This window comes from Chlorella variabilis (genome assembly GCF_000147415.1).
Source record: "Chlorella variabilis unplaced genomic scaffold CHLNCscaffold_36, whole genome shotgun sequence".
NCBI lineage: Eukaryota > Viridiplantae > Chlorophyta > Trebouxiophyceae > Chlorellales > Chlorellaceae > Chlorella > Chlorella variabilis.
The window spans coordinates 25,504-39,219 of NW_005435052.1; the positions used below are offsets into that span (position 1 = coordinate 25,504).

Genomic DNA, 13,716 nt, shown 5'->3' on the forward strand with positions numbered 1-13,716 from the left:
CAGGCAGGCGCAGCGGTGGAAGGGCGAGAGGAGCCGACGCAGGCAGCATCTGAGCCCAAAAACCACCCCACCGCCGCCTCCGCCGGCCTGAGGTGCCACTACTCAGCAGGAAGGCCAGGCTGCCTGCCAGCCCAGCAGGCAGGGCCACTCACACTCCAAACTGCCCCGCCATTGCGGTGCCTACGTCGTGCTGGAACTTGCCCACAAAGTGGAAGTCGGTGAAGAGCATGTCGTAGCAGTAGCCTGCGCGGGACGGAGGGCGGGAGCGTGAGAGAGTGCATGCTTGGCGAGAGAGTGAGAGAATGTGCTTGGTGCTCTGTGCATTGCATGGGGTCACTGCAGGTCCACTGGGCACCTGTGGTGGGCAAGCGAGCGCAGGGCGCCTGTACGCCTCCCCCGTCGCAGCGCAGCACAGCCCCTGCCCCGCCGCTTGCACCGCAGGCACACTCACCTCCGTACATCATCCCCCAGTGCCCGTCGGTGCGGGCGTCCTCGTTGAAGCGATTGGGGATGGAGTTGGCGCGGGTCTTGGTGTAAGAGATGCGGATGCCGGTGACGGTAGAGGCGGAAGCCATCCAGTTGACCACCACTCCCGAATCAGGGTTGATGATCTCGATGTCGCGGACCTAAAGGAACACAGCGGCGGAGGGAGCGGGTGGCAGGCAGGCGGCGGTGGGGGGGGATGAGCGAGGGAGCGGAGGGGGAGGGGCAGAGCGCAGCGCGAGGGGAGGGCTAGGAGAGGGGCGGGCGCGGTGAGGGGCGAGGGAGAAGGCGGCGAATGCATGCGGCCCGAGCAGGAGCAGCGAGCCCCTGCTGCTGCCGGCATGCAGCCGGCAGCATGGTCTTGTGGTGGCTGAGGGAGCGAGGCAGGCGGAGGTTGCCTCACCCAGCAGTCCCGCACGCTCATCAGCTCCACGCCGTTCCAGCCGCGCTCCTGCAGCCGGCCAGGCACAGCCTCAGACAACGGGCTGTGGGCCAGCGTGGGCGTGCCCGCCTGGCCGCCCCAGGGATAAGCGCCCTGGGCCAGGCATGCGCGGATCCCTGGGCCCTCGCTGCGCCCTCGCTGATCCCCGGGCGAGAGAGAGCAGACATCAAACAAGATGAAAACTATTGTCTGACACACCACCCCCACTCTGGACAGGGCAGAAGAAGGGCTTCTGCCTCGCCGACCCTCAGAGTGATGCGCCACACCCCGCGGCGAGGGGGCTGACTTAGATGTGGATGAAGGGAGGGCAGCGGGCACTCACCAGGTGGTGCCCCGCATAGAGCTCCCACTTCATGGCCAGCGTCATGCCCTCCACCCCGCTCTCGGTCACGGTGGGGGCCGGCTGGTGCAGGGCCACCTTGTTGACGCCCGCAGCGATGGGGAAGGGCAGCGGGCGCTCCAGCGTGACCTTCTGCGGCAGGGTTTGGGCCGGCGGGCGGGCGCCAGGGTCGGCGGGAGACGCGGCGGGAGACGCAGGGGGCCAGGGCACGACGCCACGTGACTGCTGAAAGCCGGCTGGCCGTCTGGCAGCCCACAGGCAGCGCCAGCTCTGCGGCTGCCAAGCTGCCTGCCTCCCCCCATGGCTGGGCGTGCTGTTCGCCCCCACCGACACCGCTCACGTTGCCTCGGATCTTCAAGACCTTGACTGTGAACCGCGACAACGCCTTTCCGATGTACTTCTCAGGGGCCTGCATGTTGGCCCCCAGCCTGCAGGCGATGGCAGCGCAGGTGCACAGCTCTCGGCACGGGGCAGGTGGAGAGCGGCGGCATCTCGGCAGCAGAGGCAAAGGGCGCAGCAGGGCGCCCGGCGGCGGCGGCGGCGGCAAGGCGGCGCGCGCTCACTGTATGCTGTTGAAGCGGCCCCCCACGTCAGTGAACCACAGGTCGTAGTATTGGCCCTTCTTGAGGCCACGCGCGCTGTTGACCTGCGGGGTGTGGGGCAGGTGGACGGGTAGGGGGCATCATGTGGTGTGCAGAGGAGGCACAGGCTGGGGTTTAGAGGGGTTTGGGCCAGAAGGTGCCGGCCGCACGCGTGTGCCTGCTCCCCTCCCGTCCTCTCCCAACCACCCTGCTCGCTGCCGCCGGCTCACCGTGATGACGACGTCGCCGCGGCTGGCGGCGCCGGTGGCCACCGCCGCGACGCGCCCCTTGCTGCCCCGACCCTTGATTGTGAGGAAGCCGCCTGCGGGGTGGAGGGCGGGGAGGAGGCGGCGGGGTGGGGGCATGGCTGTGGGCGGTGCCTATATGGAGGGAAAGGTGGCTGCGCCACACGCATTGATGCACACACACACACACACACACACACACACACACACAAATGAGCGCGGCCGCGTGCACCCCACCCACCCACCCAGACCCCTCCACCCACCCCAATTCACGTATCCGCCGCTCTCAGAGTAGGGGTCAGGGCCGTACACATCAGTCAGACTCTTGGGGATGTTGAGCACCGTCTTGCCGGGCCCCTCGCCGCGCAGCACCACCCGGGAGCTCTTGATGATCAGCTTCTCGGTCAGGGTGTAGGTGCCCTTGGGGATGAGCAGCACGGTGTAGCCTGCGGGGAGGGCGGGAGGGGCAGGGCGGGTGTGGGTGTGAGCAGTCCAGGTCACACAACCAGCAGCAGCAGCCAGCCAGGCCGCCAGCCGCCCAGGCTCACCCGTTGCCGGCCGCTGCTTATTGGCCCAAGAGAGGGCTGCCTGCAGCATGGCTGTGTCGCTCATGCCCCTGCGCTTGAAGTCAAGCACAGACTTGGTGACGGGAGGGTCGGGGAGGGGGTCGTTGCCCTGGTGATAGCCTGCAGACAAGAGTGGGAGGAGGAAGATGCATGCATGGGGGGCGACGGGGGGAGGGCGAGCAGCGGCAGCACTTGAAAGCATGCACACCCTTGGCACACTGTTGGCTGGCCACAAATGCCTGAGCCAGCCCTCACCGGCAAAGCTGAAGTCCATCAGCCTCCCGGCGGGCGTCCACAGGCTGCCGCCACGGCCCCACAGCTTGCTGTTTGCGGCAGCGACAGGGGGAGCGAGCAGGGAGAGCGCCAATAGTGTGGCGGCGGCGGCGGCGGTGGCCGGGCTGGGGCCCTGCATGCATCGCGTTGGAAGGGGTCGATCGTGTGCGCGTCGTTATTCATTGGAATCCCATTGGACAGGCGCGCCCACACCGCTGGCCATCTCGGAGCCGTTCACTTGCTTGTGGAGGACCGGGAACGCAGCAGGGGCCTAGCCCGCAGCGGGATCTTCTCACAAAACCGCTTACCGCAGATCTTCGCATAGGACCTCTGAAGTCAGGGATCTGCACAGATGTCGGTGTGAACTTCTCGTGCAGTGTGTGTTCTACTCTATTGGGTGATTATGGCGGAGAGATGACTGCAAATGATGCGGGGAGGGACAGGGTGGGGTCGAGCGCATCTCTGCCGATGACGTGGCGGCGGCCCCGCTGGCGCGGCGACGGCGGGTTGGCGGCAGCCCTTGCCAAACCAAGGTTATGCCACCCTTCAAGCAAACGCCATGCTCGCCCATCTTCTCCTGGCTGCGGCCTTGCTGTGCTGCCTGGCAGCGCCGCCGCCTGCTCGCGCCCAAGGTGTGCTGCCTGTCCCAGCGTCGCATGTGCTTGAGCTCAGCAGGCTCCAGGGCAGAGGCTGTGGGCTGGGGGCGTGCAGCAGAACATTGCACCTGGCGCCACCGCCGCACGTAGCACGTACCGCTTCCATTGCGCAATCCAATGGTCCCCGCTGAGCGTCATCACCGAGCCCTCTCAGCGCCTGCCACGCTGCAGATCTGCCCACCTGGGACTGCCAGCTCCAGGGCGCCTGCACCTACTACCACCAAGACCCGCAGAGTGAGGCGTTGTGCCGGCAATACAGCCCTGCCGGTTTGGCGCCGACCCGCCTGTCTGCCTCCCAGCTGTGCATTGGTCTTGTGCCCAGCGCGGCTGCACCCCTGCTTGCCGAGCCGATCCCTCCCAGCAGCGCTGGGGTGCGACCAGCGGCCGCCGCAGTGCGTGCCCGCCGCCCCCGCCGGCGGGGCCGCTCCTGACGGCCAGCGGTGCGCCGCCCGCAACGCCAACATCAAGGGAGAGGTGTTGGTCCTGGATGTCAATTCCCTTTCCTACTCAGGTGGCGTGGTGTGTTCCATGCACCTGGTGCCTGTGCAAGGCTGAATGCAAAGGCACGGTGGGGCCAGGCCTGTTCAAGCGCCTGCTGCGCTTCCCTCCCTGCGCACGTGCATGCGGGCCTTGGCGCAGGCGGCCCCAACAAGCCCCCCGCCGTGACGACCGCGGCAGAGTGCTGCGAGGCATGCGCCGAGCAGGCGGGGTGCAACGCCTGGACCTTCTGCTGGCGCCTGGACGGGTGCGGCAGCGGCTGCACGGAGACGGGTGAGCGGTGCTGGCCATGTTTGCCCCCCAGGGCAAGCCCCTCTGCTTGCAGCCTGCAGCAGCTGTCCCGCCTGGCAACGGTATTATACTGTGCATGTTCTTTGTAGGCAAGACCCCAAACGAGATCGATCCCTCCAAGGAGCTGGGCCAGTTTGGAAGGCAAGCGGGCTGCGGGCGGGGCGGTGGCGCTGGCGCGTCGGGGCACAGCCTGCTGCCAAGCTCTTGAGCTGGTCGCGCTGCGCCCATGTGGCCACCTTCCCTGCTGCCTGCAGCTGTGCTGCGGTTGGCAGGTACCCCTTCCGCACCTGTTCCCTGAAGCGTGTGGCCGACCCCGGCAACGCGCCGGTGTGGGGCGGCGGCGATGAGCGGGACTGGACCTCTGGCACGGTGGGGTGAGGCGCTAATGGGGAGTTCGCCTGAATGCACAGCATCTGTTAGTTTCCTGCAAAGCATAATCAGCTCTGATAGAGGTGCCATGTGATGGCGAGGCCTTCTCTCGAGAGCAAAAGTGCCGCCGCCGCCGCCATCGTCGCCGCCAACTCAGCGCCAGATCGTACAAAGATAAACCAGAGCTCAAATGCAAGCGGCGTCACGCCTAGCTGCGTGCACACATGAGCAGCAGGTGATCGCCCCCACCGGCGCTTGCCGACTCCGCAGCAACCTCAGCCCAGCATGTCTACTGCAATGTCCGCTGCGCGGGTGTCTGCCCCACGGATGAACAGCACAGGAACCCACAAGCCGTCAGCAGCCGCCAGCAGCCCCTGCCGCCCCGCCGGCCGGCACCCCGCCGCCGCCGCCGCCGGCAGCAGGGCGCCCGGCGTCAGCAGCGCCCCCCAGGCCCGGCCCTTGGGCGCGCCCTCTCGCCAGCGCCGGCCCGCCATCGCGGCCGGCAGCAGCGGCGCGGCAGCGGCGGCGTCCGCCGCCGCCCCGGCATCGGCCAGCGGCGCCGCCAGCCAGCTGCCGCGCTCCCCCGGGGCGATGGTGGACCAGGCGGCGGCGGCCATCCAGGCCGCGCTGGACGACGGCGTGCTGCGCCAGACGGTCACCTTCCTCATCCCGGTCAACGAAAAGGAGGCTGATTTCAACAACACCGAGCCAATCGACTACCCCTGCTCCCTGCAAAAGGCGCGGTTGCAGCCATGCCATGCACCGCGGTTGCAGCCTGCGCCAGGGCGCCGACTCGCGCTTCCGCCGCCGCCGCGTTCCCCAGCTGGGCGCGCTCCGGCTGCACCGCCGCTCCCCGCCGCCGGTCCAAGCGTGCCTGCTGCACCCTTGCCCGCCTCCCCTTCCCGCACGCAGGAATTCGACACCGCGTGCGCGCTGGCGAAGAGCCTGCTGCAGCGGCTGCTGGGCACAGGCACAGCCATCGTGGCCAAGCGTATTGACGAGGGCGGCGTGGAGGGGGAGCCCTGCGCAGGTGGGCTGCTGCGGCCTGAGTCGGGCGTGTGTGTGTGTGTGTGTGTGCTGTGGGTGGCTTGGGGCTGCAGGTCTGGGAGTCCACCAGGCCGCGCATGGCCCTGCCTGTCTGTTGCATGCGCTCCCCAACCTCTCCCGCCAGCGCCGCCACCTTGCTCATGCTCGCCGCCCCTCCCCGGCTTCTCATCCCCGCGCCTCACCCTCCCTCGCCCCCTCCCTGCCCTCCCGCTGATGCCTGCCCGCTCCCGCAGTGCTGTTCCCAGAGGACAAGTCGTTCCTGGCGGTTGTCTACCCCACCGCCGACCGCCTGAAGGCGCTCCAGGCGTACGCCAAGGCCGAGCGCCGGCCCCTGCTTATCGTCAACCCTCAGTGGCGCAACGAGGGGCAGGTGCGGGGCGGGGGCAGGGGCTGCACGTGCGTGCTGCCCAGGCTGGCTGGCTCCGGAGCCACAGCGCACGGCACGCTGCACCGTGGCCTGGGCAGCAGCAGCGGATGCGGCACACATGTGACGCATGCGTGCCGCTGCTCCGCCCTGGCCTGGCTGCCGCAGGTCATCAGTGACTTTGGCTTTGGTGAGGCTGTGGGGTGGCCGGCCAGCCCGTCCTCGGCCAGCTGCCTGCGATGCCACCAGCCCCTGGCATGCGTTGACACCTGCTGCCTGGTGCCTTCCCCTTGCATTGATTGCATTGGCGTGCGGCAAGGAGCCCCCCCCTCATCCCCTTCTCGTCCCTCTGCCTCTCCTTCCCCCGCAGGGCCTTGGAAGAAAGCGGCGGAGGACTTCCTGGGCACCTTTGAGCCCACCTACTTTCTTCGGGAGAAGCGCATCGGCAGCCCAGGCGCGCACTCCTTTAAAGGCTGGGCTCTGGCAGAAATGCGCCGCGCTGTACCTGCGCCCGTGGCCCGGCAGCTTTCGTTGCAAGGCTCTGCAACAACCCACCTGTCTTGCCAGAGGAAAGCAATGCCACGATGCGTACGCCAATGTTGGCTCCTGTCGTGCGGCCCCGCTGCCTGCAGGCACGATCGATGCCGCCACCGGCACGCGCTTCAAGACGGGCGGCGTGGTGCGCGTGCTGCGGGAGTGGCCGGGGCAGTACCAGAGCCACGCCATGGCCGCCAACGGCAGCAGCCAGCTGATGGAGGCGACGCCCGCAGAGCCCGGCTACCAGGTGGGCTGTGCTGCACGCGGGCGTGCGTGTGTTGGGGGGTCGTTGGTTGCTCGCTGTTGATGGCGCTGTGTGCGCTTGGATCATGGGAGAGTCGATGCCGGTGTTTGCTCTGACTCCTGCCATCGCCTCCCTTTTCTTCCGGCCCTGCTGCACCGCATGCCTTCTGCCTACTGTATCTGTCTTTTCTACCTCTTTTCTATCTTTCCTCAGGAGCTGGATGCCATGATCAAGCGGGGGCGTGCCGCCAAGCAGGAGATCTTCCGCATCGCCCAGGAGGCCACTGCGGTGTACTCTAGCGGCGATGGCGGCAGCGGCGATGGCGGCGAGGGCGAGGGCGAGGGCGGCGAGGCCGCGGGCGGCGGCGCGGCGCCCGGCAGCGGCGCGGCGCTGGCCGGGTTGAGCGATGCCGACGTGGAGGCGATGGATGCAGCCACGCTGCGGAGGCTGCTGCTGGGCTGCGGCCTGCCCGCCTCGGGACGCATCTCCAAGCTGCGAGAGCGGCTGAGGGAGGTGCGGGACGAGGGGGAGTGATCCGCCCCACGCCAGAGGCCCTGCCCTGGGCAGCCCTGCCCCTAGGGGGAGCCCCCTGCCCCTGCCTGGCCGCCACAGGCTCAGGAGCGCACTGCCCCTTGCGTGGCTGAACATTTGATTCGGAAACCTGATGACTTGCTCAGAGCACTGCTCAGAACCAGAAAGAACATTGAATTTTGCTGCGGCGGCGCGCCTCTTGTTTAACACATATCGTGTGCTGTTGGCTGCGGGAGGCACATGGGCCGCCGGCTGGGGTCGGCGGCAGCAGGCTGGGGGTAACAGCGGGCTTGCGCGGCTTGCTGGGCAGCCTCATTTGGCACCAGCGTGCCCAGCAGAACACTGGCAAGCTTTGCAACGCCAGCTGACGCGCTGCTGGCCTCAGACCCTCCCCCTATGGGAAGGCTGGAGGCTCTGTGCTCCGGGCAGCTACCGTGGTTGGCGGCAGCAGGGGCGGGCGGGAGGCGGGGGGGCCATGGATATGCTGATTTCCGCCGCCCCAGGCCTCTGTTTCCACTACTAGCATTGGTGGAAGCCCATCCACAAGTGGTTGATGGAGTTTCAGGGGCCCATGTGGCCATGGGGTGGCGGGGGGCACAGGGGGGAACCTACCTGCCTGTTGGGGTCGGCCTTCGGGTCATCACCATCCCCGCCTCCTCGGCCTTGTGTTTCAGGTTGATGCATCCCAGAAACCTCCTAAAACACGCAGAGGGGCGGCAGCAAGCCACTCAGGAGGCGCTGCGAACCTGGTACTTCCCGCCCGGTCGCTGACTGCCGGGCAAACACCCCCGCCAGTCCCTCCTCCCAGTGGTGTTGATGTCGCTGTTCATCGCAATCGTTCCCTCGCGCACTGAATAGCCAGCCCAGCATGCTCCCCTCCCCTGGAGGCGGCAGCGTGGGGCGCTTCGGCCTGCTGGCGCTGCAGCTCGCGGTGCTGGGCCTCCTTGTGGCGCAACAAGCCGCAGCACAGAGGTGGGTGAGACTCCAGATGGGCGATGTATCGGGGACCGCAACGGCTGGTGCCTCTCGCCCCTGTGCCTCATGCCTACTCGCTGCCCGCGGTGTGCTCGCCTGGCTGGGAGGCTCCACGGCGGCCCAGACATGCACCTGCAGCCTGGATAGCGCCACTTGCTGGTGGCACGTGGGGGACCGAAGGGCGCTGGCTGGTCCCAGCCGCCTTCGCAGCCGCCTTCGCCGCCGCTGCGGCATCAGCCTGCGCATGCTTGGTGGCCCATGCCGCGCCGTGCCTTGATTGCCCACCCCGCATCCCCCGCTGCAGCTGCGATGCCTCGTTCCGCGGCAAGAGCGCCAAGCTGGTCATGATTGATGCCACAAAGCTGACCGACCCCTATGCCGTCTGCCTGGGCCAGTTTGAGATTTACATAAACGACACCTCATGCGCCCTCACCGTCACCCCGGCGGCCTTCAACTCGCAGCTCAAATACAAAAGCACGGTGAGGCCGCGTGACAGGTGGAGGCAAGCCCAGCAGCGGGGCTGGCGACGGGCGGGCCAGCAGCTGCGCAGCGCACGAGCGCATGTGCACTCATGCCGCCGCTGCCGCGGCGGCCACGTGCAGCCCGCAGCCTGCTGCAGCCACCCACCGGCATGTCCTGCCCGCCTGCCTGCCCGCCTGTAGATGTGCCCCACTGCAGTCCTCAAGGGCGGCGCCGTCATCGGCTCCGACCTGAATGCCGCTCTGAAGCGCGCGCTCCAGACCGCCACCTTTGCCGCCACCTACGTCAAGGGAGCCACCTTCCAGGCCGATTACATGGGGGTGGTGGTGAACACCACCAGCGGCAACCCGCAGGTGGCCTCCTCGGTGACTTATGCCGTTGAGAGCTCCGACTTCTCCTGGCCGGAGCTGGCCACTACCCAGGACCTGTGCGGCCCCACCCCCGACTGCTCCGCCCTCGTCTCGCCCTGCCCCGACGGCCGCTACAACGACGGCGCCGTGTGCGCCATCTGCCCCGCGGGCCACGAGTGCGCGGACGACGCGCTGACGGTGTGCGCGGCGGGCAGCGTGGCGCCGTACGCGGGGACCGCGGCGTGCGCGCTGTGCGACCTGGACACCTACCGCTCCACCGCCGGCGGCTCGTACTGCGAGCCCTGCCCCGACAACGCGTACGCCCACTTCAGGGGCTCCACCGGCTGCCTGGCCTGCTACTTTGGCATGCCCAAGGTGGTTGCGGGCGAGATCGACGGCGTGGCGGCATTTGATGTGATGCCCAACGAGCAGCCCCGGCCGGGTAAGCGCACCCTGCCGCTCCTCACACACGCGCCGTCACCTCGCCACCGAGCCAGGCACCAGCCCGCCCCCGCTGACCCCCGCTCCCCGTCGGCGCCCCTGCAGGCTACCGCATCGCCACGCTGCCTGCTGCCAGCAGCCTGCACTCCTGCACGCTGGAGCACCCCTTCAACAGCGGCTATACCGCCTGCGAAACCACCGACGGCCGCATGATTGCCATCGAGACCGACGTGACCTGCGAAGTGCGCGTGTTTGTGCTGGGCGACAGCAAGTGCTCCAACGCGGACGACCTACCTGTGATGGACGGGTAAGTGGGCTTGGCAGCTGCCAAGGGGGCGGCCTGCTGCCACAGAGGATGCGCTGCTGCTGCCGCTGCTGCGCTGCGAAGCTGACGCCGCACCGCTCCCTCCCCGCTGCGCCTGCTGCAGCGCGTACCAGACCCTGCACACCATCGCCTCTCGCCCCGGCGACGTGGCCGCGGTCAGCGGCAGCCTGGTCAGCCTGGAGCTGAGCCTGGATGGCCCCAGCCCCTCGATCGTCCTCACAGACGGCTCCCTGTCCTGCACGGACACCGGCCTGTCCGTGCTGCCCTTCGACACCACCGGCGCCGCCACCTGCCCCGCCGGCACCAGCGGCGAAGTGCATGACCAGGAGGGCGACTCGATCACCGTGTTTGTGAAGAAGCAGTGCGCCCCCTGCGGCCCTGGCTACCAGTGCGCCGCCGGCGCCGCCGCCGGCTGCTCGGCAGGGCGCTACAACCCGCTGCTGGGTGCCTTCGCGGCAGCCCAGTGCATCACCTGCCCCGCCTACTCCACCAGCGGCCCTGGTGAGCCGCCCTCCTCGCACCTGCTGCTGCTGCCCCCGCCGCGGCTGTTTCCCTGCAGGACACTCTTCTGCGGGCCATGCATGTTTGAATGGGCGCATTCCCGGCGCTGAGCAACCCAGCACTGCCTCTCCCCTGCTCCGCAGCGGCCGACGCCTGCCAGGAGTGCGCCGCCGGCACAGCCCCTTCCCCTACCAACCCGGGCGCTTGCGAGCTCTGCCCTGCCGGCACCTACAGCAAGTACCCGGGCAGCCCCTGCCTGGACTGCCCCGCGGGCACCTTCCGAGTGGAGGGCGGCGGCGACGGCACCACCTGCTCCAAGTGCCCTCCGGGCTCCTACTCGGGTGCCAAGGCCTCGTCCTGCATCCAGTGTGACGACGGCTACGCCACCCCCAGCGAGGGCTCCTCGTCCTGCTCCCCATGGTGAGCCGCAGGCCGGGCCTGCCTGCTTTGCTGCAACGGCCGTGGCCAGCAGCAGCGTCGCGGCAGCTGCCTGCCTCAAGTGCTCCCTGCTCCTGCCTGGCTGGCCTGGGCTGGCCCGGCTGCTCACCCACTGCCTGCCTCCCTTCCCTGGTCGCGTCTGCAGCGGCCCCGGCACCTTCTCCTTGGGAGATGGCTCCTATACGTGCAACACGTGCCCCGCCGGCACCTACTCCAACCAGCAGGCCAACGGCGCCTGCACCGAGTGCCCTCCCGGCCAGATCACTGTGAATGTGAACGGCGAGGGCGCCACGGCTTGCGTGAAGTGCCCCGTGGGCACCTGGAAGCCCCCCGGCGCCACCGACAACAAGTGCCGCTCCTGCCCCGCCGGCCACCAGACGGGGAGCACCCAGGCGGGCGCCTCCACCTGCACCGAGTGCCCCGTGGGCCGTTTTGCGCTCAACCCCAACACGCCCCTGTGCACACCCTGCGCCAAGGCCTACTTTGCCGCCACCACCGGCCAGAAGGTCTGCAAGGCCTGCCCCGCCGGCCAGATCACCGACACCAGCGCGGTCAGCGGCGCCGCGGCCGACGGCACCGGCGCCAAGGGCTGCAACCCGTGCCCGGCCCGCCGCTTCCGCCCCTCTATGTACGCCGCCAACTCGTGCACCATGTGCCCGCGCGGCCGCGAGACAAAGGTGGCCACTGGCGCCTCCCTGTGTGTGGCCTGCATCCCCGGCACCACCCAGCTGGCCACAGCAGACTTTAACTGCACCGCCTGCGGCCCCGGCGAATTCGCGGAGAAGCCTGGCAATTCGGGCGCCTGCAAGAAGTGCCCCAAGGGCTACTCCGTGCCTGATGCTGGCAACAGGTAGGCTGCTTTCTGTTTGCTGTGTGTTCAAATTTCCCACAGTACGAACGGTTCACTAGTAGCTCCACTGCAGCTGATGCTGACTGCCTGCTCTGCCTGCCCTGGTGCAGCGCCTGCGACATCTGCGGCCCCGGCACCTACCAGGACGAGGAGGGATCCCTGGAGTGCAAGGACTGCCCCGTGGGCACCTACACCGAGATGGCCGGCAGCACCGACATCTCTGCCTGCCTGCCCGCCCCCAAGGGCAACTACGCCCCTGGCACTGGCAACGATGGCTTCATCCCCTGCGAGGGTGGCACCTACCAGGACGAGGAGGGCCAGGGCGCTTGCAAGCCGTGCCCGCCCGGCAACCAGTGCCCCGCCGGCTCCGTGGCTCCCACCAAGTGCCCCCCTGGATTCTACGCCGACTCCCGGCAGCCGTGGTGCAAGGAGTGCGCCAAGGGCACCTACCAGAACACCGAGGGCCAGCGCGCATGCAAGCCCTGCCCCGCCGGCAGCTACTGCCAGGCCACCAAGATGGTCACCCCGACTGCCTGCCCCGCCGGCAAATACGGCATCAAGTTCTCTGCCATTTCGCCCACTGACTGCGCCGCCTGCCCCATCAACGTGAGTGGCCCTGTGAGCAGGCCGCGGGCCCTGCTCGGTGGTGCAGCTGAGCTTGCTTGGTGTTGTAACTGCCTGGCCCTCAGCCCATGTAATCTGCCAGTCAGCCGACAACTGTGTGTAACATCGCCTGCTGAACCAGCCTGCTGTCCCTCCTTCCCTTCCCGCTGCAGTCTTTCACCCGCATTGTTGGCCAAACCAAGTGCACCAAGTGCAGCACCGGCCTGTGGACCGCACGCAAGAAGGGCCAGAAGCTGTGCTGGGACAACACCAAGACGCTGCCGCCCGCAAGATGACCAGGGAAGGGGATTGGCTGCAAGCGCTCCTCTCCCGGAGCGCAGCCGCACGCCCTTCCCTTTCAGCTCTCGCTGTACAGCGGATTTCCTGCTGGCTTAGTCCTATTCTCCTCAGCTCATTGCGGCCCTCCAGCATGCCTGGCCGCCTCGGCAACTGCCACCACCAGCGCGACCTGACGTATTCTTTATCCCCGGATCCCTCCCTCTCTCTCGGCACGCATTTTTTTAACGACTTCTTGCATCCCAGGTGGTGCCGGACTTCCTGCCATCTTCATTCTAGCCTGCCCATCCAGGTGTGCTACCTCCGCCACCTCCCCCCGCACTCTCACACCACCGTGCGCCCACTCCCCCGCTTCCAACCATCACCACCCCGCGCTGCACTCTCCTGCTTTCCTCACCGTTTGCCGCTATCCCTGGCTTCTGCTTCAAACTGCCAATAAATTAAAGCTGACTGCCCCACCGCTGCAAGCCTTCCATTATGAAACTCGATTTCGTTGCTTCGGTGTCGGATGAATGCCCGTGTAAGACACACGCTCGCACTAGGCCGCACCGACGAAGCGGCCGGAGCGTAGTACATCTGGCTGGCAGCTGCAGCTGTTACAGTCTGTTCCGGCTGGGGTGGGCAGTTATGGCGGTGCGTACCTGTGGCAGGGAAAATACAACTGCATGAAATGACGAGCAAAAATGATCCGGTGGCGGATGGATGGGACTGCGGCACGGCACGTGGTCGGGAGAGGCTGGTCGACGCGCAACGCCCCGCTCATACCGCGACGGCCTGCTGCTGCTGCTTGGCCGCGGCGCCCGCCGCCAGCTGCTCCGCATCCTCCAGGACCTTGTAGGCGCACTGCCGCCCGCTGAGCGTGGCGCCCTCCATGCTGCGGGCAGGGCAGGAGGCGAGCGGAGCGGGGATGCGTGTGTTCTGTTTGTGATGCTGTGCCGTGCGCCACACGCCATGGGAGGCACCCTCCTTCACCCACCACCACCCCACCA

At 67.9% G+C, this 13,716-nt stretch overlaps 4 protein-coding genes across 4 annotated transcripts in view; 2 read left to right on the forward strand and 2 right to left on the reverse strand.

Annotated features, from left to right (window-relative positions):
- Positions 1–148: 148 nt before the first annotated feature.
- On the reverse strand, positions 149–3,069 carry CHLNCDRAFT_141582 (hypothetical protein; the record flags this gene model as incomplete). The annotated part of the gene is made up of 10 exons (XM_005842999.1): positions 149–243; positions 452–626; positions 887–1,018; positions 1,248–1,397; positions 1,606–1,693; positions 1,829–1,911; positions 2,077–2,168; positions 2,355–2,537; positions 2,640–2,777; positions 2,913–3,069. The coding sequence occupies 10 exons, from the start codon at positions 3,067–3,069 to the stop codon at positions 149–151; spliced, it is 1,293 nt and encodes a 430-aa protein (XP_005843061.1).
- Positions 3,070–3,489: 420 nt separating this feature from the next.
- CHLNCDRAFT_141583 (hypothetical protein) lies at positions 3,490–7,470 on the forward strand (the record flags this gene model as incomplete). The annotated part of the gene is made up of 13 exons (XM_005842973.1): positions 3,490–3,562; positions 3,758–3,820; positions 3,951–4,097; positions 4,226–4,357; positions 4,465–4,507; positions 4,630–4,749; positions 5,164–5,416; positions 5,657–5,774; positions 6,025–6,161; positions 6,324–6,345; positions 6,526–6,656; positions 6,823–6,939; positions 7,150–7,470. 13 exons carry the CDS (start codon positions 3,490–3,492, stop codon positions 7,468–7,470), a joined length of 1,677 nt encoding a protein of 558 aa, XP_005843035.1.
- An 865-nt stretch (positions 7,471–8,335) lies between these two features.
- CHLNCDRAFT_141584 (hypothetical protein) lies at positions 8,336–12,726 on the forward strand (the record flags this gene model as incomplete). The annotated part of the gene is made up of 9 exons (XM_005842974.1): positions 8,336–8,439; positions 8,747–8,921; positions 9,105–9,714; positions 9,819–9,984; positions 10,142–10,539; positions 10,683–10,959; positions 11,123–11,827; positions 11,938–12,433; positions 12,604–12,726. 9 exons carry the CDS (start codon positions 8,336–8,338, stop codon positions 12,724–12,726), a joined length of 3,054 nt encoding a protein of 1,017 aa, XP_005843036.1.
- A 760-nt stretch (positions 12,727–13,486) lies between these two features.
- ZDS (hypothetical protein) overlaps positions 13,487–13,716 on the reverse strand; it is a gene marked incomplete at both ends in the record, with an annotated part of 5,312 nt that continues 5,082 nt past the window's right edge. Inside the window, one exon of the mRNA XM_005843000.1 lies at positions 13,487–13,601. Coding sequence (XP_005843062.1) covers positions 13,487–13,601 — 115 coding nt within the window. The remainder of the gene's footprint in view (positions 13,602–13,716) is intronic.